The sequence below is a fragment of the Lissotriton helveticus genome, chromosome 1_1, assembly GCF_964261635.1.
Source record: "Lissotriton helveticus chromosome 1_1, aLisHel1.1, whole genome shotgun sequence".
In the NCBI taxonomy this organism is placed as follows: Eukaryota; Metazoa; Chordata; class Amphibia; order Caudata; family Salamandridae; genus Lissotriton; species Lissotriton helveticus.
In genome coordinates this window covers 30,458,726-30,481,014 of record NC_136057.1, presented here as the reverse complement: position 1 = coordinate 30,481,014, position 22,289 = coordinate 30,458,726, and the positions used below count along the sequence as shown (strand labels likewise).

The following is a 22,289-nucleotide window of genomic DNA, read 5'->3' as shown; positions in this document are numbered from 1 at the left end:
TAGCCACCACCAACCCTCGGCCTCCAGACACCTCACGCACACGCTCTGTTGCTGCCTCCTCACATTCTCCAAGGTCAGTAAAAACTTACCGTAGTCCTTGGGGCAGTACATCCACCCGGTTGAAGGCAGCGATAGTAGGGAAAGAAGGCCAGACCCCAGCAGCGAGCCCACGCCGGATATGCCGAAGAACAGGCCCATGATGACGGCCTGCATGGACTTGGGAGCCTCGGAGTAGGCAAACTCCAGACCTGGGGAGAGAAGAGAAGTGAGGCTTCTCATGCGGTGCATACTGCCCTCAATCCTATGTATGCCTCCTCTCCTGGTGCAGAAAAATGTGAACCCTACCTTGAGAGATGTTGGGACTATCTGTCATTCCATAAACGCCCCATCTTCTAGTGCACCAGGATGGAGAAGGAAACGCGCCCCATCCTCAGACCTCAGCATGACGCCTGCTCTGTACATTCCCAGATCCTTTCCTTCCTGAAGTGGATAGGCCCTAGGGGTGCAACAGGCGTGTGCACCCACGTTTTGTACCCCTGGGACACAGTCTTCTACAGAAGGGGCCCCAGATCCTTGTCCGACCCCTTCCATAATACCGATCGTGCTGGCGCTAAATGTGCATGGGTCTGGTCTTTTAAAAAAATTCTTAATTTCAAATTTCATATAACAACAAACAGCATATATCACAGATCCCATTTTAATTCAGAGGAAAATTGTCAATTGTATTGCATCTACTGATAAAACTAAAACTTAACAAAAATCCCTGGTGGGTACATGTGGTATCTGCCCCTGGCACCTTTGCAATCCTAGATAACATTCCGCCCCACGTATTAACCACCCGGTCGAGCCTGTGTTATTGGCTGCTATTTTAATTTCCATAATCCTCTCTCACCTGTACACAGACATGGCCACTGCTAGACACATCATCTAAAGAACCGATTAAGATGGGATTTCTTCGCTCCTATTCTGTAATGTGAACATCCTTCCACCCCACGTACTCCCATCGGGTGCGCTTTTGTCGCCCTTTGCATAGAGGTTAGGATATCTCCTTCCTTTTTAACATTCCCCAAACCATTCCTTTAGTCGCCCTGGCTGTGTAGATTTCCACACCATACCAGTTTGGCGCAATACCAGCAGTATGCCCATGTACACAAACCTAGACTCAGCTGTCGCTTTTTTAGGTCCATTGTTGAACCCCAAGATACTTCTCCTCGCCAACCCAAGATACATCTTCTTCCCAAACCCCAAGATACATCTCTTCGCCAAACCCCAAGATACATCTCTTCGGCAAACCCCAAGTTACATCTCTTTGGCAAACCCCAAGATACATCTCTTCAGCAAACTCCAAGATACATCTCTGCGTCAAAGTCCAAGATGCATCTCTGCGCCAAACTCCAAGATACATCTTGTCGCCAAATCCCAAGATCCATTTCCTCGCCAAACTCAAAGATCCATCTCCTTGCCAAATCCCAAGATACATCTCTTCGGCAAACCCCAAGATCCATCTTTTCGGCAAACCCCAAGTTACATTTCTTCGACAAACCCCAAGTTACATCTCTTCGACAAACCCCAAGTTACATCTCTTCGACAAACCCCAAGTTACATCTCTTCGACAAACCCCAAGTTACATTTCTTCGGCAAACCCCAAGTTACATTTCTTCGGCAAACCCCAAGTTACATTTCTTCGGCAAACCCCAAGATACATCTCTTCGGCAAACCCCAAGTTACATTTCTTCGGCAAACCCCAAGATACATCTCTTCGGCAAACCCCAAGTTACATTTCTTCGGCAAACCCCAAGATACATCTCTTCGGCAAACCCCAAGATACATCTCTTCGGCAAACCCCAAGTTACATTTCTTCGGCAAACCCCAAGATACATCTCTTCGGCAAACCCCAAGTTACATTTCTTCGGCAAACCCCAAGTTACATTTCTTCGGCAAACCCCAAGATACATCTCTTCGGCAAACCCCAAGATACATTTCTTCGGCAAACCCCAAGATACATCTTTTCACCAAACCAAGCTACATCTCCTTGACAAACCCCAAGATACATTGTCTCGCAAAACCCCAAGATATATCTCCTCGCCAAACTCCTAGATAGATCTTGTCGAATCCCAAGATACATCTCTTCACCAAACCAAACATATCTCCTCGCCAAACCCCAAGATACATCTTCTCACCAAACCGCAAGATACTCCTCCTTGACAAACACCTAGATACATCTCTGTGGCAAACCACAAGATACATCTCCTTGTCAAACCCCAAGATACATCTCCTCGTCAATCTCCTAGATACATCTTGTCAAACCCCAAGATACATCTTCTCACATGCAGCTAGTTAGATCTTCAGTGACTGCTGATTAAGTCTCAGTAACTGCCTCCAGTGGAGCCTCAGTTCATTACAACCCCAGAACATGTGCACGTCGCCCCTCTTGTCCCACATCTAGCACATAGATCGCTCACCAGGTGATACATCTTATGCAGCCCCTAAGGGGTTAAGAATACCCTGTATGGTACTAACCTCACGTTCTGAAATGCTGAGGCTGCCCCACTCCTTGTCCGCAAACTGTTCTTGCAGGTGATTCTCCCAGCTGGATCACAGTGCGTGCGCCAGCCTGATGCCTAGGGGCATTCCCTCGTATGCACTGGGGTGTGGCCCATGCCAGTAGGACAACACTTTGCCTCTCAGCGCTTGCTGTATTACAGAGGTGAGTGTAGCAGCAAAAGAGCAGTCAGGGGACACACTGACTGTGTGCCACATAGAGGTGACATACAATCAGGGCACTCCCACAGGGTGCCTCTTGAAATGAGGTCCCATGGACCTGCCAGACATCCCCTTGCAGGCGGGTGCAGTCACTCACCGTGCCCACCTGGAGGTGGAGCCCTACCTCCTTTCAAATGCAGGTCGGGTTGTCACCTGCACAGAGAAAGGCGGGCCAGAACTTCAGCCGGCCAGTAACACTTTCACTCATGCACTGCCCCATGGACAGCCACTAGTTTGTGGTGTTAATGGTCATAGTATTTACTGTGATAGGGCACACTGACCCTGTCTGAGGTCAGCGCACCCTTTTAAAGGTGCGATGTCGACAACTAGGGATGGCACCTTCTGTGCAATGTGGGCCCTGCTGAGGCGTGCAGCGCTGGTAAACCTACATTCTTCCTTGCGGTGTGCCTGTTTCGGTTCTCAGCAGCATATCACAGGGGCTGCTACATGTCCACTTGTCTAAACACTGCTAGTGGTCCATCTCTCAGCCTGGTGTTTGGTGGCGCTGCACAGCTGATGATCCTGTCCTCCGTGCCGAGACCATGCCCCATCACCAGGGATGGTGTTAGATGGCACTGCACTGCTGCCACCCATTACTAGGCTTACCAGCAAGCACTGTTTTAGGTGGCACCAAAAACTAGTTATAGCATCCTCCATTCTGGACTATGCGTTACCTCAGAACACGCTGTTTGGTGGTGCCAGCCTGCTGATGGCACCACAGTGGTATCTATCCCGCCTCCATGCCGAGTAACACACCCACTACTACAGATCGCAAGAGATGCAACCTAAGTAACCGCATCAAGGCAGGGGACACGCAACGCGGCAGAGTGGGTGGCATTTGCTGGTTTACCTGGGATGCTGGCAAAGATCTCACTGATGCCGATAAGCAGGTACTGAGGAATCTGCCACCAAATGGGCAACGAAGCAGCGAAGTACACATCTCTGCCAATCGTCTGGTTCACCACCAGCCCTTGCTGGACGTAGAGTAGCCGCTCAGTCTCCAGGATGCCTGTGGGAGGAGTAGAGTGAAGTAAGTAACGGTGGTCACACGCTGGGTCTGGCACACATTCAGCAACAGGTTGGCGGACAAGGTGGACCTCAGTTAGAAGAGGAACAAACCCAACATTGCCACCTTAGTAGCCACAGAGTTATTCTCTGGCCACTAAAAAGCCAAGGTACAATTTCTACTTCCTGTGGAAATGAGGACTGGTGTGCCCTCTTATGAGTAAAAACATTGGTTGGTTGTTATAGCGAACAATGTAAGAAGAATTCAGGGGTACACCTGGTAGTAAAGGTTCTAAAACATGAACTGGTTCTAAAACATGAATTGTACAAATGTCAGCAGCTGGTCACTGTAAGGCTCTCCGCTACTATTTCAATCAATTCTTGCTTTACGTCTCTAACATTGCTGCTGTTTACATATATTATTGTTTTTGACATCTAAGTTTGAAGACTTTATGAGGCTTGGTTGCAGGTTGAGGGAGATGTTGAAGATGAGCGGGGAGAAGACTGAATCATGAGTCAAATCCTAAAGTGTTATGCAGATGAATGACAGTGTCCCACACTAATCCCCTACCCTGTTCAACCTGCACACATATAGCCCACTGATGAGGGAGGAATCCCGAAACACTGGTGTCTAGAGATACGATTTCCAAAGATGGCATTAGCTGAAAAAGTATATAAACTTTGTGTGAAAAACTGAACTACAACTACAAGATGCTATGGGGTAATGGCGCTGTTACGTGCTATCAGTGCGTTTCTACCCACTTTCACATATAGCCCATGGGCACCTGAAGAACAGCACAAACGTCTCGCACCATTTCTACAGGGATGATCGACCACACTCCACATGAAAACCTCTTTCCCCAAACCACTCCAGTCAAGTAATATCATGAGTGATCGATTTGACCATTGGAGAACACGAACCAGAGATAGGACCCTAGACCGTCACTTGCTAGAGCAGGGAGCAGTGCACCACCCAAGACCACCAGCAGGAATACGAGTTTGGGTATCGACAACTGACTGCTCTGTGGAATCTCCAAGATCTCCCTTGTTCCTCTCACGACAACAGTCCAGGCAGTAACAAGCCTCATTATAGCAAAGGGGGAATCTGACTACCTTACTCCATTGCTGACCCCACTCAAAGTGCTACCGTCAAAACACTTCTACCTGCATAACCTTCAACCGGGACCATGCTTCACCTTGATTCGTCCCCTGGATGGATACCTTGTCTTATCGCCCTCAGAAGAATCTCTTTGGGAGAAAATGGTGAGAATGTCATTTGACCTCGATTTATTTTGGCCACTTTTACTCGCTAACAATGTGGACCGATTGCTAACATTTGTTAAGCACTTTGTCCTCACTGGGGGTCTGGTATGCCCCATATGAAATCACCAATAAATACACTTCTTTTATGACCAGTTCCAATGGTCTCAGAAGGAGGAAGTGGTAGTGGACTCTGCAAAATGTAGTGGAAATAGTAGAGGTGAAGGAACCTCCTTTCTGGCCAGTCCAGTCTTCCGCTCGCCCCAGACAGAAGTCATGCCAGATTTCGTACCACTGTTGGATGAAACTTTGTTTAATGGTCTGAAAGTAGGTTTATTGTTCCCAGGAATCGTATATCTGAGTGAAACCTGCTCTTTCAATCGCTTTTCCTAGCAACGAGCCATTGCAGATGTTCGATAGTTGGCGGGGTCTATGGCATCTCGGTTCTTCGTCTTGAGCAGTCTGGTGTGGTTTTAAACAGTGAAGTAGTGTGGCTCACTGGTCAGAGGCGGCAGACTCGAGAGCAGAGGACGGCCCGGGACCAGGGTTCGATTCCCGGCGCGGCAGGTTTCTGGACCAGGGTCAGCGGACTCGATAATTCTCTCGCCTCGGTGCCCACTCTGATCAGCGTTCACACTCGGCAACTCTGGGCATTAGCTTGCCTCATCTTCACTAACGGCCCCACCAGACCGCCGGGGATGCCTGGTCTCACCCTGGAGATACCCATTAAGGGACCATCTCTCAGGGAAGCCAGGAAGGGTTTCGCAGCGGTCGAAGCGCCTTGGGACCCTACGGGTAAGTAGTGCGCTATATAAATGCCTATACATACATACATACATACAAACTCAGAGGGGTAGGTGAAGTATGTCTGAAAGTAGTTGAAGAGGGTGCTGTTGGGATGATGGCAGTCATTGAGAGTGGGATATCCTTGGAGGTTTGAACATGACGGGGGTCTGACGGTGAGATGGTATGTGCCTAAACACTTCTCGAACTCTGTTAACCTAGAGTTGATTGAATAAGGCCAGCTTGAGATGTCTGTTGGTTAGTGAGTCTTCTTAATCCTGGTCTGAATGTGCTACCTTCAGACACCTTACTCCTGAGAAGCTGCTCCAGCATCTTTGCTTTGCAAACAAGTTGTCCGCCAATGGTGTTGCAGAAAGCCTGAAAATGGCGTCTTAAAGGTTGCGCATTCTCAGTTACAGAACTCCTTGGGTATCTGCTGAAGCTTCTTGGTAGGGCCTTTGGCATTGTAGCTCTGTTGGGAATAGAGAAATCTATTTCCTTTCTTTATGGAGGAATTGTGGTGTTTGTTGTGTGATTTGAGGTGAGTTATGTCTTACTGGTTGGTAGATGTTGTCCCTCTGCATGGAAGTTCACTTCTGTAATCTTTTATCTCAATGTCATTATTGAACCAAGTGCTCTCAGGTTAGTGGTTTGGTTAATGGATGTTGTACAGGTTATCCACTTTTATTTGATCAAGAGACGCGAGTTGAGTGTCTTGAAGTTGAGTTGGTTCCGCGGTCTGTAGATGGTCTTGTTGGTGACTATTGCTTGAGCAGTTGTTCTTGGTGGAACAGGTGACAGGTGATAAGTTGGCTGTAGCTCCAGCTGATGAGATTTCCTTTTTATTGTGATGAGTCCAGGAGAGGCTATGAAATCCGGTTTTGTCTGGCTCAAAAGACATGTTGTTACCACCTCTATTTCCCTCTCTATTAGACTAATCACAGCTGGAGAGGAGGAAATGCAGCTTAATTTTAATGACGCCCCCTCCCTTCTAGCAATGGTACAATTTGGATATAGACGACAGGTCAAATATTGCAGTGGTGTTCAACATCAGCGTGTAGCCATCTCCAATCTCATGTGGGCGGCTCCATCAATTAGGATGTAATTGCAATTCTCCTCTATTCACCCTCCCTTCCTGTCTTCTTCAACAGGTTCAATCTGGTTGGTCAAGCCCTGGGCTGTTGACTTGTGAGAACAAGTTTCTTTGGGCCCTTTTGTGGTTGAGGACTCAATGGGACTTAAAACCCTTGATGTGAGGTGGGTACGGATGCCGCTGGAGCTGGCAGCACCGGGTCTTGCGATAGCGCGGTGTCAGCCGTGTGTCTGGCACTGTGCTCATGAGTATTTTCTATGGATCTGATTCACCATATATAGAAGACATTATTAGAACGCCTCCCGCACATGGGACAGTTTTGGGATAGCATGAGCAAACTGGTGCACTTGCAGGGCCGGACTGGGAACCAAAACCGGCCCTGGCAAAGTGCTCAGCAGGCCCCCCACACCACCCAAGGGGGGTTGGGGGTGCGACCGCGCTCTTTGCCGGGCCCGGTTTTCGGCCGATTTTGTTACAGAGCTGTTTTTGCAGCAACGCTGCAAAAACGGCCCTGTAACAAAAACGGCCCCCATGGGCCCAAAACCGGCCCCCACCCGTGCGGCGCACCGGGGGATTGCACGGTGCCCGCAACGGCCAGTCCGGGCCAGTGCACTTGGTGATTGTATGACTTAACAACTACTGTCTAAACCACGACTTCTGGAACAACGAAGGCCAAACCACGACCATTACTTAACCACTACATTTTAAACCACTACTACCTAAACCACGAAAAATTTTGATTTAATGACACTTTTTCAATTTATGCCATTTTTTTTCTAAAATACTAGTTAAGATCTGTTTACATAAACGAGCACACTAGTCATATTCTGTTTGTGATTCGAAAGCATTTACAATTGAGAAAAGTAAAGCAACACTGCCATCTCCTTCTTTAACAACCCTGTATTTGAAACTTAACTATTATGAACGTAATCATCACGTTATATTTCTAAATAGATATATATTTTTAATCGTATTTGTGGGGGGAAACCCCCACACCCCCGATCTACCCTCAATCACCTTGTAAAAGCATGCGTCTTATTTCTTGTCGAGTTGGGGGGACGGAGATGAGTGATGTAAGTCGTTGTAAAGGAATTCGTTTTTAATGAAGCTAGTTGATAATGAACTCATGGTAAAGTGTTTGGTCGTTGTTTGGGATTCGTGGTTCAGGTTATTCGTTATTCATACTTTGTTGTTATGGATGTTTACCGCACTTGGTAGTTAGGAAAAGCTATTTTCTCCTGTTCTTTATTCTTCATCTGTTATGAAACTGATATTCAGATTCATGCGTTTTTCCCCCATTCTCTGTTACCCTATTCTTTCTCGAAAACCGTTTCATCGAACTCAAACTTTGGTTGCACTGAAGCTCCTCGCATGAGATTCAACTTCTGTATATGTTGTTGCTTCTGTATATGAAGCAATGTTGCCAATGACGCATTCCCATCAGTTGAGGATGCCATTGTCGAAGTCTTTAGATGGTTGTTGATGCGTGTGGTTAAGGTGGGCTCTGCTGATCAATCAAGTTGTATTTATAGAGCGTCGCTTGTCACCTGAGAGGGTATTGATGCAGGTATCGGTTGAAGAGCCAGGTCTGGAGTCACCTCCTGAAGTCGGTCGGCGAGGGTGCGGTGCAGAGGTGGAGGGTATTCCAGGCTTTGGTGGCGAGGTGGGAGAAGGAGAGTCTTCAGAGCAGTAGCGGCGTATGCGAGGTGTCTGTGTGAGGGCACTGTGTGCGGAGCAGAGGTTCCTGGGAGGTCGGTGGAAATGCACGCGTTGGTCCGTGAGGCCTGGTCCTTGGTCATAGAGGGCTTTGTAGTTGTTGGTGAGGAGCTTGAAAAGCATCTCTCCTGGAGTGGGAGCCAATGGAGGCCCCTCAGGTGCTGGGTGATGTGGGTTCTCTTGGGCAGGTTGAGGATCAGTCTGGTGGCTGCGTTCTGGATCGTCTGGTGTCTTTGTATGAGTTCGGTGGGGGTGCCTGCATAACGTGTGTTACCGTAATCCAGTCGGCTGGTGATGAGGGCATGCGTCACTGTTTTCGTGGTGCCAATAGGAAGCCATTTGAAAACTTTGCGGAGCATGCATAGTGTGAGGAAGCAAGGTGAGGAGACCGCGTTGATCTTCCATTTCAAGGAGAGTTCGCTGTTGAGGATGATGCTGAGGTTGCAGGTGTAGTCTTCCAGCATGGAGGTGGGTCTGAGCTCCAACAGCCAACAGGAGTCGACAAGAGGGCGGTGTCTCCAAAAATCAGAACTTTGGTTTAGTCCTTGTTGAGCTTCAGGCAGCTTTCCTTCATTCAGGCTGAGATGTTCTTCATACAGTTGTAGAAGTTGTTCCTTCACATGGTGAAATAGAAATAGGTTCTACATTTTTTTTTCCAGAAGGGGCTGTACAAGCGTTTGCGGCCCCTTCTGTAATACTATAGTGCCCCGGGGGTGCCCAAAGCGGGTGGAAACGCCCATTGCGCATCAGGGAACCTTGTGTAATACAACCCCTGGTATATACCAGGGGCTGTTACAGTCCCACATTAACAGACAAAGCAGGCGGTCAGTGTGAAGAAGACCTGTAGAGATGCCAGGATTTATTAGACCACAAACTACGCTAGAGTTTACAATCTACGAGATGCTGAAATAAGAACGTATCAATGGCATTGTAAAGGATGCTTGAGAGGTGGGCTCTATCAAGGGTCCTCTTCCATGTCTTCACGCCATGAGAAGGACAAAGCCTCCGTACCTACGAGGATGTCCATGAAATGTATACGAACAACACCCAGAACACGTCAAAGTCACAGGAGCGTATACGCATCCTACGGGCACGTCAAATGATCACCAAGAGACCTTCTAGGGGAGAGTGTGATCTACAAGACGACATAACATATAACCGAATGGGAGTGCGGAGAGGTGCATACATAGGATATTAGAATAAGGTGAAGCCGCTCTGCTTTTTCTCTCCCTTCTTTCCTTACAGTATGACTTCTTGGCCATCCTCCGTATAGGACACTGTGTAGTAATATGTTATTTCAACACAATATCTGTAACGCATTAAATGCTCTGATTCTAATTTATATTATCGAGCGGAGTGCGATATTTGGTCTCGCATGCTTAAAGCATAAACACCTCACTCTATGTCCTCGCTGCGTCCAGGCTTGTTACGTTGGTGGTAGCAAAATATTTTCTGAATACCTTGTCCTCGTACGTGTTGCTCTCCACTTCCTACAAGCTGTACACTTGGCTTTAGTCTTTCTACAGTGTCTATCGTTGAAGGCGGTCTTGTGGAAAAGAGAAAGAAAAGGGACACCCCGGGATGGTTGTGCCCCTAGGCTAATCTGAGCCAATCACACAAATCATGAAACCCTTTTACTGCATTGGTGGTCACAGCTGCAGCCATGTGGATTGTGTTACCTGTAGATTCCAGTTGGGTCATGCAGTTGGGTTGCCTTCCCAGGAGCTCCCAGTCAGTTCCCTGAAGCGGGAGAGGACTTGAGGAGCTGGTATTCACCTGTGACCTTATGAGACACTTTCCATCCTCCCTCTAGGCTGAGAGTAGCTCAACCCTGGAAGGCATGCTCTATGGTGAATCAGACTGCTTTTGACTGGACTAGCCCATGTTCCTTAAAAGATGGGGGGGAAATTCAATCCCTCCTTTGAGCTTTCAAGGGTCTAGAGATTCTCTTTTCCTATTCATGTCGCTAAAAGTCACTGGTTTGAGGGCAAAAGTTGTTAATCTATGCCCACTGTGCATCTCATATAAAGCTACTTAGCCCTGTCTGTCACTATGAGAATATTACGCGGTAGAACTACTGTTGTAGGCCTGCAGGTAAGAAGGCGGCCTTCTCTGTCCTGTTCTCCAGAACTTCTGTGGGCCACTAGCATCTTCATTTCAGCCTCAGCCCCCTCTGGGAGCAAAGAATGGACCTCTCGTTTAAACCTTGGCTACCCTGTTGCAGGTAACATTACGTGCGCGTTCACCCAGCGGTACCTTGGTACTCAATAACAGATGCTTATTGTTACCCAATTTAGGGGCAGATGTATCAAAATACTTATTTGCGATTCTCAAATAGTGATTTTTTGAGAATCGCTATTTGAGAAATGCAAAATGGTATGTATCTAAAAAATCACAATTGTTTAGCGATTTCTTAATATTCCTTATTTGCGATTAGCAAATTGCGAATTCGCAATGAAGGAATAATCTCCCATTCATTTCTATGGGCCAGGAGGCCCATAGGAATGAATGGGAAGTTATTCTCAATTGGCGATTCTCAATTTGCGAATCGCAAATTGAGAATAATTTCAAGGGTGCAAGGGTGTCATAAGGACACCCTGATGCACCCCTCAAATGAGCATGTGTGCGCATATGGCGCACATACATGCCCTAAGGGCATGTATGTGCGCCACATGGCACCTTCACAAATGGCAAAAAGTGCATTTGTGAAAGAAATCGCAAATTACCACCAACCTCAAGTTGGTGGTAATTTGCGATTTCTTAATTAGGAATCACACAACTTAGGTGCTTCATACATAGCATTTAAGGAATCGCAATTTGCGATTCCTTAAAAGCTGACGCCAAGTTAAGGAATCGCAAATTTTGCGATTCCTTCATTTTGAGATGCGATTTCAATAATACATCGCATTTTCCGATTTTTTTTTTTTGTCGCAAACGCTGCTTTTTTGCGAATCGCAGCGTTTGCGACAAAAAATCATTTGATACATCTGCCCCCTAATGGCACTCAATATATCACCCTCAGATGGAGGAAAGGCTGATTGGATCTGCTGGATTTGAACCTGTGACAATGAGGTGAAACACAGGCCCCCTACAGTGGACGCATTAGTCCACTAAGCCACCAGACCCGGCTAGGGGGTAGAAGACGCCTTGACTCCTGGAGACACTGGGCCCTGTTGTTTGACCCCCACACCTATGCCTTCAGTGTGTTTGTGGTGCAGCCTGTCTTGGGGGACCCCATTGCTTTCCACAGGATGGCGCTAGATAAAGCTGGGTTCTGAGAAGTTTCTAGATTACATCCTCATCGTAGAAGCTGTGCAGGAGGGTCTCCAGCTTCACTGCTCAGACTTTAAAAAATGAGGAACAACGGACTCTTTAAAAGCTTCATCCATTTCTACGCCGATTAGGAGAACTGCACACTTCAGAGGACGCGAAGGTTCCCACTACAGGTCTCATTCGGAACAAGGCACTGAATCCATTGGGACCAGCAGCTGTGATTAACCGCATGCGCGCTAGCGGTTTTCCCGCTGCGCGCTGCGATTTTGAAAATCGCGCGTTACGTGACAAGGTCAGCTCGTCATGCGCGTAGCGCAGGTAACGCCCATGAAGAGCTGACCTTGTCATGCGCGTCGAAGGGGTTAAGGAACATGGGCCCCGATGTAGGTAAATCTAATTTACCGACTCATAAATACCGAATTTTACCGATTCGGTATTTATGAATCGGTAAATTAGAAGGAGACAGATGTAGGTAATTTTTAATTTACAATTACCGAATCTGTAAGATTCGGAATTTACCGATTCGGTACCGAATCCTGGCAGGGGGAACGGGGTGTCACTTTGACACCCTCTAGCACCCCAATTGCAGGCTTGTGTGCCATGTGGCATAGGTGTACATGCACAGATGTGCATGTACACTGGAAATCGGTATTTTACCACCCAATAGAATTGGGTGGTAAATACCGACTCCTAAAGGGCCTGTGGCACTCTTTGAAGTGCCGCCTACATCTTGATTTACAGAATCGGTAAATTTACCGATTCGGTAATTTACCGATTCTGTATATTTACCGAATCCGTAAATATACCGATTCTGTAAATAAGATGCCCTCTACATGCCAAATCCAAAATACCGGTCGGTAACGGCCGAAATCGGCCGTTACCGACTGGTAAATGGCGACCTACATCTGGGCCATGATGCATTACTGCTGGGTATATGTGCCTGGCGGAAAATATGGGCATACCTTGCAGCCAGCAGGTTACCTCAAGTCCGTTCTGCATGTTGCTTACCTCCAGCCGTTTGCTGGGTTAACTGGTGATGGAATGATAGTGTGCTGCTGCGACAATTGGACATGGCGACGTCATCACTGACTTGAAATAGCAGATGGTCAAAAATGCCTGCCAACTCAATGACTGCTCTTTTGTATCTTTAAAGCAGCCCCCAGGAGCAAGAGGGGCCTCAGCTGGTGCCCTGGAGCCCTGGCATCACCCACCAGATGTACCAGTAAACTGGGCTTCTGAGGGTACAAGTGCTACCTAAGAACTTACTGCTTCACTGTAAACAACCCAGGGGCCCTTGTACATCACTACGCTACTCACTCGCTAGGTGGGCCCTCTACGCATCTCGTTTTAGCGCTTTCATGTCGGACGGTTGGGGAATGCATGCGGGGCAGGAATGACATGAATCTCTGCATTTGTAAAATCCTTGTATTTTTTTTAGGTGAATGCAACATTGAGGCCTTTTCTAGCGCGCCATTTACGATCGTGAAGAGGAATCCTTGGAGGCTCATCATTAGTTTTGAGTCTTTATGATTCCCATACCTTGGATCTATAGGAATCCTCAAACCGCGACAGTTGGACATTAGGTTGTGTAATGTTGCCCTGCCAACATTTGGATTTTTATTATTTCTTCTATGCCCTGAGGAAGGTGAATGGTAATCGGTGTTTCGCCGAAACGCGTGTCAGCATGGACTCAATATGGAAAATCGACCGAAGAACGATAATGGTGGTTTTGACAGAATTTCATAAAAGGAATATAGCAAAATGAAAAGGAAACAAAGTAATCTAAATGTATGAAATCAAATACCTACAACATATTTGATGCATGTTTAGATCTATGTTTCACTCTGAGAGGAAGTTGTCTGTTGAACACCGTGTCTGGAAAGATATACATGTCAAGATGTTTCTTGTTTTCTTGTTTTTGAATGTTGGTTGAGTGGAGTATTTGTGGTATGAGTGTTATTGGCAGGGTATGAAATAATGACAAATATAAAGATTCACAATGATATATTTTGTATGCAAGATTGTGCTGTGCGCACTTTTTGAATTCACTATCTATATTATGACATGAAGTTGTATACATAATTGATTAAATACTAACATGTAAAGAGGAACCTTTGATTTATTGTTCAGTATGTATCTTGAAGGCGAGGAGGGTGTTTGTTTGTCCCTCTACGGATGCCAACACATAGCTCATGGCACTCCAGGCCCCAGAGGAAGGCCAAGCTTCTCTACCCACCCCTTCTAGGTGCTGCGGAACCCCAATTGACCTTTGAGGTTGCCTCTGGTGTCCCTCTTAGAGTTTACTTACAGACTTGCAGATCCATCCATTGCTAATTCCATATTTTTAAGGTGAATTTATTTGTATACAGACAGTGATCTATTTACAGGCACCTTTGCTAGTTTCCTTTGTATTGTTTACCTCAGATTAAATTATTTTTGTTTTTGTTGTGAACACAGGCGCAATCATTACAGGAAGGTATTGAAAGAGCACATCTCAGAAACACACACATCCATATACAATGTCTGTCTGTCCTGGGTGCTGGAGGGGGTCTCCAAGAGCTCTGCTTGAGACCATAGTTCTCTTTACAGAAATCCGGGGGGAGGAGGCGGGGTTAGGGCTTGAAATCTTCACCGCTCCATGAGCCGGACAGCATGGGTATGTCTTTTCTTCTGACACAACTGATCATTAGTGCCCCAGATTAACCAAATCCTTTACCTATTTACTATGCACCCAGTACAGAAAGCAAAGACCCTGTCCTTCTAGATTTGCGGTGGTCCGCTTTGAGGTTGGGGGCGATCTTCACCGCTACTCTACATATTGCGGTCATTACCTCCAAATAATTTACTGTGGAAGTCACTTTACTTCCCCACTGATGAATGACTCAGATTCCCAGCTAGAATATTTATGAAAAGTTCTGGCCAAGATTAAAGCACCATCATAATATGACACAGGGGCATATGTAGGAAGGCGTTTGCGATTTGCAAACAACGGAATTCTGCAAATTCCGGCGTTTGCGAATCGCAAACGGCGTTTTGGTGTGTAGGTGCCACTTAGCAAAATAAGGAATCACAAAAATTGCGATTCCTTATTTTGCTCAAGCATTTAAGGAATCGCAATTTTGCGATTCCTTAAATGCTATGCAGGGGTACCTTTAAAATTGCGATTTTGGCTTACGGAATCGCAAAATACCACCTACTTCAAGAAGATGGTATTTTGCGATTTCCTGTCAAAATGCATTTTTATTAAAAATTAAAAGTGCCATGTGGCGCACAGACATGTACTTACAGGCACATTGCAGGGGTGCAACAGGTGTCCTTTGGACACCCTGGCACCCTTGGAATGGTGATTGTCAAATTGCGATTTTCTCATAGAAATTTGAGAATGTATCCCCATTCATTGCTATGGGCCTCTTGGCCCATAGGAATGAATGGAACACTCATTCCTTAATTGCGATTCGCAATTTGCTAATCGCAATTAAGGAATGTTAGAGATTCGCAAAAAAATTGCGAATTATTACCTACAGTCCATTTTGCAATTCTCAAATAGCGATTCCTTAAAAATTGCTATTTGAGAATCGCAAAATGGAAATTACTTACATATGCCCCCAAGTCCATTTAACTAAACCCACCCAACACCTCTGAAGTAAGAGCTCTGCCTAGTGTGACACCAAAGAGAAAGTAAGGCTGGTTGTAAGAGCTCTCCCCCCCCCTCTCTGCTCTGGACCAGCTAGCCTGGCTTGGTGACACTATGGGTATGATGCTTTCCTGTGCTTTACCAGGAGTCTTACCAGGGGTCTACCATGAGAGTCCTCAGAATACATTGTAAATTTAAGACTGGAATACAATCTGCTTGTTGCACCCCTTTAGGTATTTAATGCTGAGGCGAGCTGTGACCGTATGATGGGCGCCATCTTGTATTCAGTGATGGAGGTTTGGGTTCAAAGACCCCAGACCACCCATCTTTAGCCCCACCGTCTCTCCCCTGCCCCCACTGTGTTGATTGACTGTTTCTTCAACGATGGATCAAAATGTACCTGCCACGAAGACCGACGTAAGACCAAAGAACATGCCCAGGGCCATTCGCTTCAGCGCCGACGGGAAGAGGTTTCTTCGCATGAGGAAGGGGTCGATGAACCGGTCCTTGAGAGGGATGAGAACCAGGAGGACGATGACGTTGGCCATCAGCAGCCAGGCTTCTGGGATCTGGAGCGAGAGAGAAGGAGAGGGTGAGCGACAACAGAGGATGTGAGATGCGTGAGGTACAGAGAGGGGTGAACAACCTTTACAACGCAACTTTTACCACGCAGTGCCTTTACAACGTGGTGTTTACAACGCACACCATTACAACGCATTGCGCTGGGGGGCGCTCTAGGATAGGGAATACGTTTAATTTACTATCCAACACCTTCCCTAGTGTCCACGGGGCTGGAGTTGGAATAGTAAATTAAACTTTTCACTATCCAGCACCCCAAAGCGCTATGCGTTGTAATGGTATGCGTGGTAATAACCGCGTTGTAAAGGCATGTGTGGTAAAATCATGCATTGTAATGTCATACATCCACAGAGAGGCACTGCCCCTCTTACAAGACCCCGCTATAGCAGATACGGTATTAGTCATGAAGGAGTTGATAGGTAAAACCAAGTAGATTCGCTTACAGGTTCCTTTCTAATGTGTCCATCTGTCCGTGAAAGACACCTTGCGACTGCTGCAGAAACTAGCACACGAGTGGCACAGTGCCACCTGGCTCTGTAGGGTGCACCATGGCTCTTGTTGGCACTAACTAGAATGCCACCCTCAATGTACATGGCTTAGGATGGCAGCAGAAGTCTAGGAAGAGGTCTAGTTGGCATTGTGGGCACGGGACCCACATCTGGGCATTCCCGTCCCACTCGGGGTGACAAATGCAGAGGGAACAATTGAGGGACAGAATGCAGAACAATGTCATACATTCACCCCAGTACAGAGATCTGGCCCTAAATCCATTGTTTCTTTGCTCACCATGCCATTCCAGTTTGAACCCAACTATATGCAAATCAGTCTTGACCCGGTGCCCCATGGGAACAGTCCAGCCCAAACTGCCAGGCCAGGTCCTCCCTAGACTGAAAACAAGCATACTAGGACCGGTTTCGGGGTTTCAGCCCTCTTCAGCCAGGATAGCTTGATTCCAGTGGCATGGAGAGCACGGGACCCACGACTGGGCATACCCGTCCCACTCAGGGCGACAAGTGCAAAAATAACAATTGAGGGACAGAATGCAGAACAATGTCATACATTCACCCCCAGTACAAAGATCTGGGCCTAAATCCATCGTTTCTTTGATCACCATGCCATTCCAGTTTGAACCCAGCCATATGCAAATCAGTCTTGATTCTCAGGGTGACAAATGCAAAAAGAACAGCATTCTGTCCATCAATTGTTCTTTTTGCATTTCTGACCCTGAGTGGGACGGGTATGCCCAGACTTGAGTCCCGTGCTCACTACGCCACTGGAGTCAAGCTATCCTGGCTGATGAGGGCTAAAAGCCCGAAACCGGTCCTAGGATGCCTGTTTCCAGTCCAGTGAGGACCTGGCCTGGCAGTTCGGGCTGGACTGTTCCTATGAGGAGCAGGGTCAAGACTGATTTGCGTACTACTGGCTACAATCTGGGGTAGCAATGTGTGCAAAGAAACGATGGATTTAGGCCCAGATCTCTGTACTGGGGTGAATGTATGACATTGTTCAGCATTCGATTTATCAGTTGTTCTTTTTGCATGTAGCTGTCTCTAAGGCATAAGTCTTTGCTACCAGCTCTATCAGTTTTACCCCCTTCCCCCCCAAAAAAAACTACTGCTCTGTCCACCAGAAGTCTTGGAGTGGGCCTTGACTACAGTATGACCAGGGATTAGTTCACAACTGGTAAGAAACAGCTATCAACCACCACCGATCTGATGAAAATTCAAGCCAAGCACTGCATTGCACACATCTAAGACACCGACCCATGCACTAGTCCTGGGAAAAACTGATTCATGCAAAATCCTTCTAGCAGGTCTGGCTCCCTGGAAAAAGTACTACCTATTGGTAGAAGGAAATTAACCTCACTAGTCACCCCCAGCACCTCCGACTCATGCCACCATCAACAGGTGGGCTGGCTGTCCACTAAAAGAAACAGAGCTATTGATTCTAGTCTTCAAACAATCAACAACTCCTCCCAAACTATCTCTCTGATGGCCTGTCAGTCGCCGCTCGAAATTTACATCGAGCGAGTCTGGACCTCCTCGTCCCACCCACTCCGGAGGAAAGATATACAAATTTGGTCCTTCATTCCACACACTCATCCAGGAGGCCCCCCACACTCATCCAAGAGGCCCCCCACACTCAGCCAAGAGGCCCCCCACACTCAGCCAAGAGGCCCCCCACACTCAGCCAAGAGCCCCCCCACACTCAGCCAAGAGGCCCCCACACTCAGCCAAGAGGCCCCCACACTCAGCCAAGAGGCCCCCCACACTCAGCCAAGAGGCCCCCCACACTCAGCCAAGAGGCCCCCACACTCAGCCAGGAGGCCCCCCACACTCAGCCAAGAGGCCCCCCACACTCAGCCAAGAGGCCCCCACACTCAGCCAGGGGGCCCCCCACACTCAGCCAGGAGGCCCCCCACACTCAGCCAGGGGGCACCCCACACTCATCCAGGAGGCCCCCCACACTCAGCCAAGAGGCCCCCACACTCAGCCAGGGGGCCCCCCACACTCAGCCAGGAGGCCCCCCACACTCAGCCAGGGGGCACCCCACACTCAGCCAGGAGGCCCCCACACTCAGCCAGGAGGCCCCCACACTCAGCCAAGAGGCCCCCCACACTCAGCCAAGAGGCCCCCACACTCATCCAGGAGGCCCCCCACACTCAGCCAAGAGGCCCCCACACTCATCCAGGAGGCCCCCCACACTCAGCCAAGAGGCCCCCCACACTCAGCCAAGAGGCCCCCCACACTCAGCCAAGAGGCCCCCACACTCATCCAGGAGGCCCCCCACACTCAGCCAAGAGGCCCCCCACACTCAGCCAAGAGGCCCCCCACACTCAGCCAAGAGGCCCCCCACAGCCAAGAGGCCCCCCACACTCAGCCAAGAGGCCCCCCACACTCAGCCAAGAGGCCCCCCACACTCAGCCAGGGGGCACCCCACACTCAGCCAGGAGGCCCCCACACTCAGCCAAGAGGCCCCTCACACTCAGCCAAGAGGCCCCCACACTCATCCAGGAGGCCCCCCACACTCAGCCAAGAGGCCCCCACACTCATCCAGGAGGCCCCCCACACTCAGCCAAGAGGCCCCCCACACTCAGCCAAGAGGCCCCCCACACTCAGCCAAGAGGCCCCCCACACTCAGCCAAGAGGCCCCCACACTCATCCAGGAGGCCCCCCACACTCAGCCAAGAGGCCCCCCACACTCAGCCAAGAGGCCCCCACACTCATCCAGGAGGCCCCCCACACTCAGCCAAGAGGCCCCCCACACTCAGCCAAGAGGCCCCCCACACTCAGCCAAGAGGCCCCCCACACTCAGCCAAGAGGCCCCCCACACTCAGCCAGGGGGCACCCCACACTCAGCCAGGAGGCCCCCACACTCATCCAGGAGGCCCCCCACACTCAGCCAAGAGGCCCCCACACTCAGCCAAGAGGCCCCCACACTCAGCCAAGAGGCCCCCACACTCAGCCAAGAGGCCCCCCACACTCAGCCAAGAGGCCCCCCACACTCAGCCAAGAGGCCCCCCACACTCAGCCAGGGGGCACCCCACACTCAGCCAGGAGGCCCCCACACTCAGCCAGGAGGCCCCCACACTCAGCCAAGAGGCCCCCCACACTCAGCCAAGAGGCCCCCACACTCATCCAGGAGGCCCCCCACACTCAGCCAAGAGGCCCCCACACTCATCCAGGAGGCCCCCCACACTCAGCCAAGAGGCCCCCCACACTCAGCCAAGAGGCCCCCCACACTCAGCCAAGAGGCCCCCCACACTCAGCCAAGAGGCCCCCCACACTCAGCCAAGAGGCCCCCCACACTCAGCCAAGAGGCCCCCCACACTCAGCCAAGAGGCCCCCCACACTCAGCCAAGAGGCCCCCCACAGCCAAGAGGCCCCCCCACACTCAGCCAAGAGGCCCCCCACACTCAGCCAAGAGGCCCCCCACACTCAGCCAGGGGGCACCCCACACTCAGCCAGGAGGCCCCCACACTCAGCCAAGAGGCCCCCCACACTCAGCCAAGAGGCCCCCACACTCATCCAGGAGGCCCCCCACACTCAGCCAAGAGGCCCCCACACTCATCCAGGAGGCCCCCCACACTCAGCCAAGAGGCCCCCCACACTCAGCCAAGAGGCCCCCCACACTCAGCCAAGAGGCCCCCACACTCATCCAGGAGGCCCCCCACACTCAGCCAAGAGGCCCCCCACACTCAGCCAAGAGGCCCCCACACTCATCCAGGAGGCCCCCCACACTCAGCCAAGAGGCCCCCCACACTCAGCCAAGAGGCCCCCCACACTCAGCCAAGAGGCCCCCCACACTCAGCCAAGAGGCCCCCCACACTCAGCCAGGGGGCACCCCACACTCAGCCAGGAGGCCCCCACACTCATCCAGGAGGCCCCCCACACTCAGCCAAGAGGCCCCCACACTCATCCAGGAGGCCCCCCACACTCAGCCAGGAGGCCCCCCACACTCAGCCAAGAGGCCCCCCACACTCAGCCAAGAGGCCCCCCACACTCAGCCAAGAGGCCCCCCACACTCAGCCAAGAGGCCCCCACACTCAGCCAAGAGGCCCCCCACACTCAGCCAAGAGGCCCCCCACACTCAGCCAAGAGGCCCCCCACACTCAGCCAGGAGGCCCCCACACTCAGCCAGGAGGCCCCCACACTCAGCCAGGAGGCCCCCACACTCAGCCAGGAGGCCCCCACACTCAGCCAAGAGGCCCCCCACACTCAGCCAAGAGGCCCCCACACTCATCCAGGAGGCCCCCCACACTCAGCCAAGAGGCCCCCACACTCATCCAGAAGGCCCCCCACACTCAGCCAAGAGGCCCCCCACACTCAGCCAAGAGGCCCCCCACACTCAGCCAAGAGGCCCCCACACTCATCCAGGAGGACCCCCACACTCAGCCAAGAGGCCCCCCACACTCAGCCAAGAGGCCCCCCACACTCAGCCAAGAGGCCCCCCACACTCAGCCAAGAGGCCCCCCACAGCCAAGAGGCCCCCCACACTCAGCCAAGAGGCCCCCCACACTCAGCCAAGAGGCCCCCCACACTCAGCCAAGAGGCCCCCCACACTCAGCCAGGGGGCACCCCACACTCAGCCAGGAGGCCCCCACACTCAGCCAGGAGGCCCCCACACTCAGCCAGGAGGCCCCCACACTCAGCCAAGAGGCCCCCCACACTCAGCCAAGAGGCCCCCACACTCATCCAGGAGGCCCCCCACACTCAGCCAAGAGGCCCCCACACTCATCCAGGAGGCCCCCCACACTCAGCCAAGAGGCCCCCCACACTCAGCCAAGAGGCCCCCCACACTCAGCCAAGAGGCCCCCACACTCATCCAGGAGGCCCCCCACACTCAGCCAAGAGGCCCCCCACACTCAGCCAAGAGGCCCCCACACTCATCCAGGAGGCCCCCCACACTCATCCAGGAGGCCCCCCACACTCATCCAAGAGGCCCCCCACACTCAGCCAAGAGGCCCCCCACACTCAGCCAAGAGGCCCCCCACACTCAGCCAAGAGGCCCCCCACACTCAGCCAGGGGGCACCCCACACTCAGCCAGGAGGCCCCCCACACTCAGCCAAGAGGCCCCCACACTCATCCAGGAGGCCCCCCACACTCAGCCAAGAGGCCCCCCACACTCAGCCAAGAGGCCCCCACACTCAGCCAAGAGGCCCCCACACTCAGCCAAGAGGCCCCCACACTCAGCCAAGAGGCCCCCCACACTCAGCCAAGAGGCCCCCCACACTCAGCCAAGAGGCCCCCACACTCAGCCAAGAGGCCCCCCACACTCAGCCAAGAGGCCCCCCACACTCAGCCAGGAGGCCCCCACACTCAGCCAGGAGGCCCCCACACTCAGCCAGGAGGCCCCCCACACTCAGCCAAGAGGCCCCCCACACTCAGCCAAGAGGCCCCCCACACTCAGCCAAGAGGCCCCCCACACTCAGCCAAGATGCCCCCCACACTCAGCCAGGGGGCACCCCACACTCAGCCAGGAGGCCCCCACACTCAGCCAGGAGGCCCCCACACTCAGCCAGGAGGCCCCCACACTCAGCCAAGAGGCCCCCCACACTCAGCCAAGAGGCCCCCACACTCATCCAGGGGGCCCCCCACACTCAGCCAAGAGGCCCCCCACACTCAGCCAAGAGGCCCCCCACACTCAGCCAAGAGGCCCCCACACTCATCCAGGAGGCCCCC

General features: G+C 51.0%; 1 protein-coding gene across 1 annotated transcript in view; it reads right to left on the bottom strand.

Moving 5' to 3' along the window:
* SLC15A3 (solute carrier family 15 member 3) overlaps positions 1 to 22,289 on the bottom strand; it is a 262,081-nt gene that overhangs the window by 5,529 nt on the left and 234,263 nt on the right. The window contains exons 5-7 of the mRNA XM_078676489.1: positions 15,928 to 16,096; positions 3,614 to 3,772; positions 90 to 248 (exon numbers count right to left, since the gene is read on the bottom strand). Coding sequence (XP_078532615.1) covers positions 90 to 248; positions 3,614 to 3,772; positions 15,928 to 16,096 — 487 coding nt within the window. The remainder of the gene's footprint in view (positions 1 to 89; positions 249 to 3,613; positions 3,773 to 15,927; positions 16,097 to 22,289) is intronic.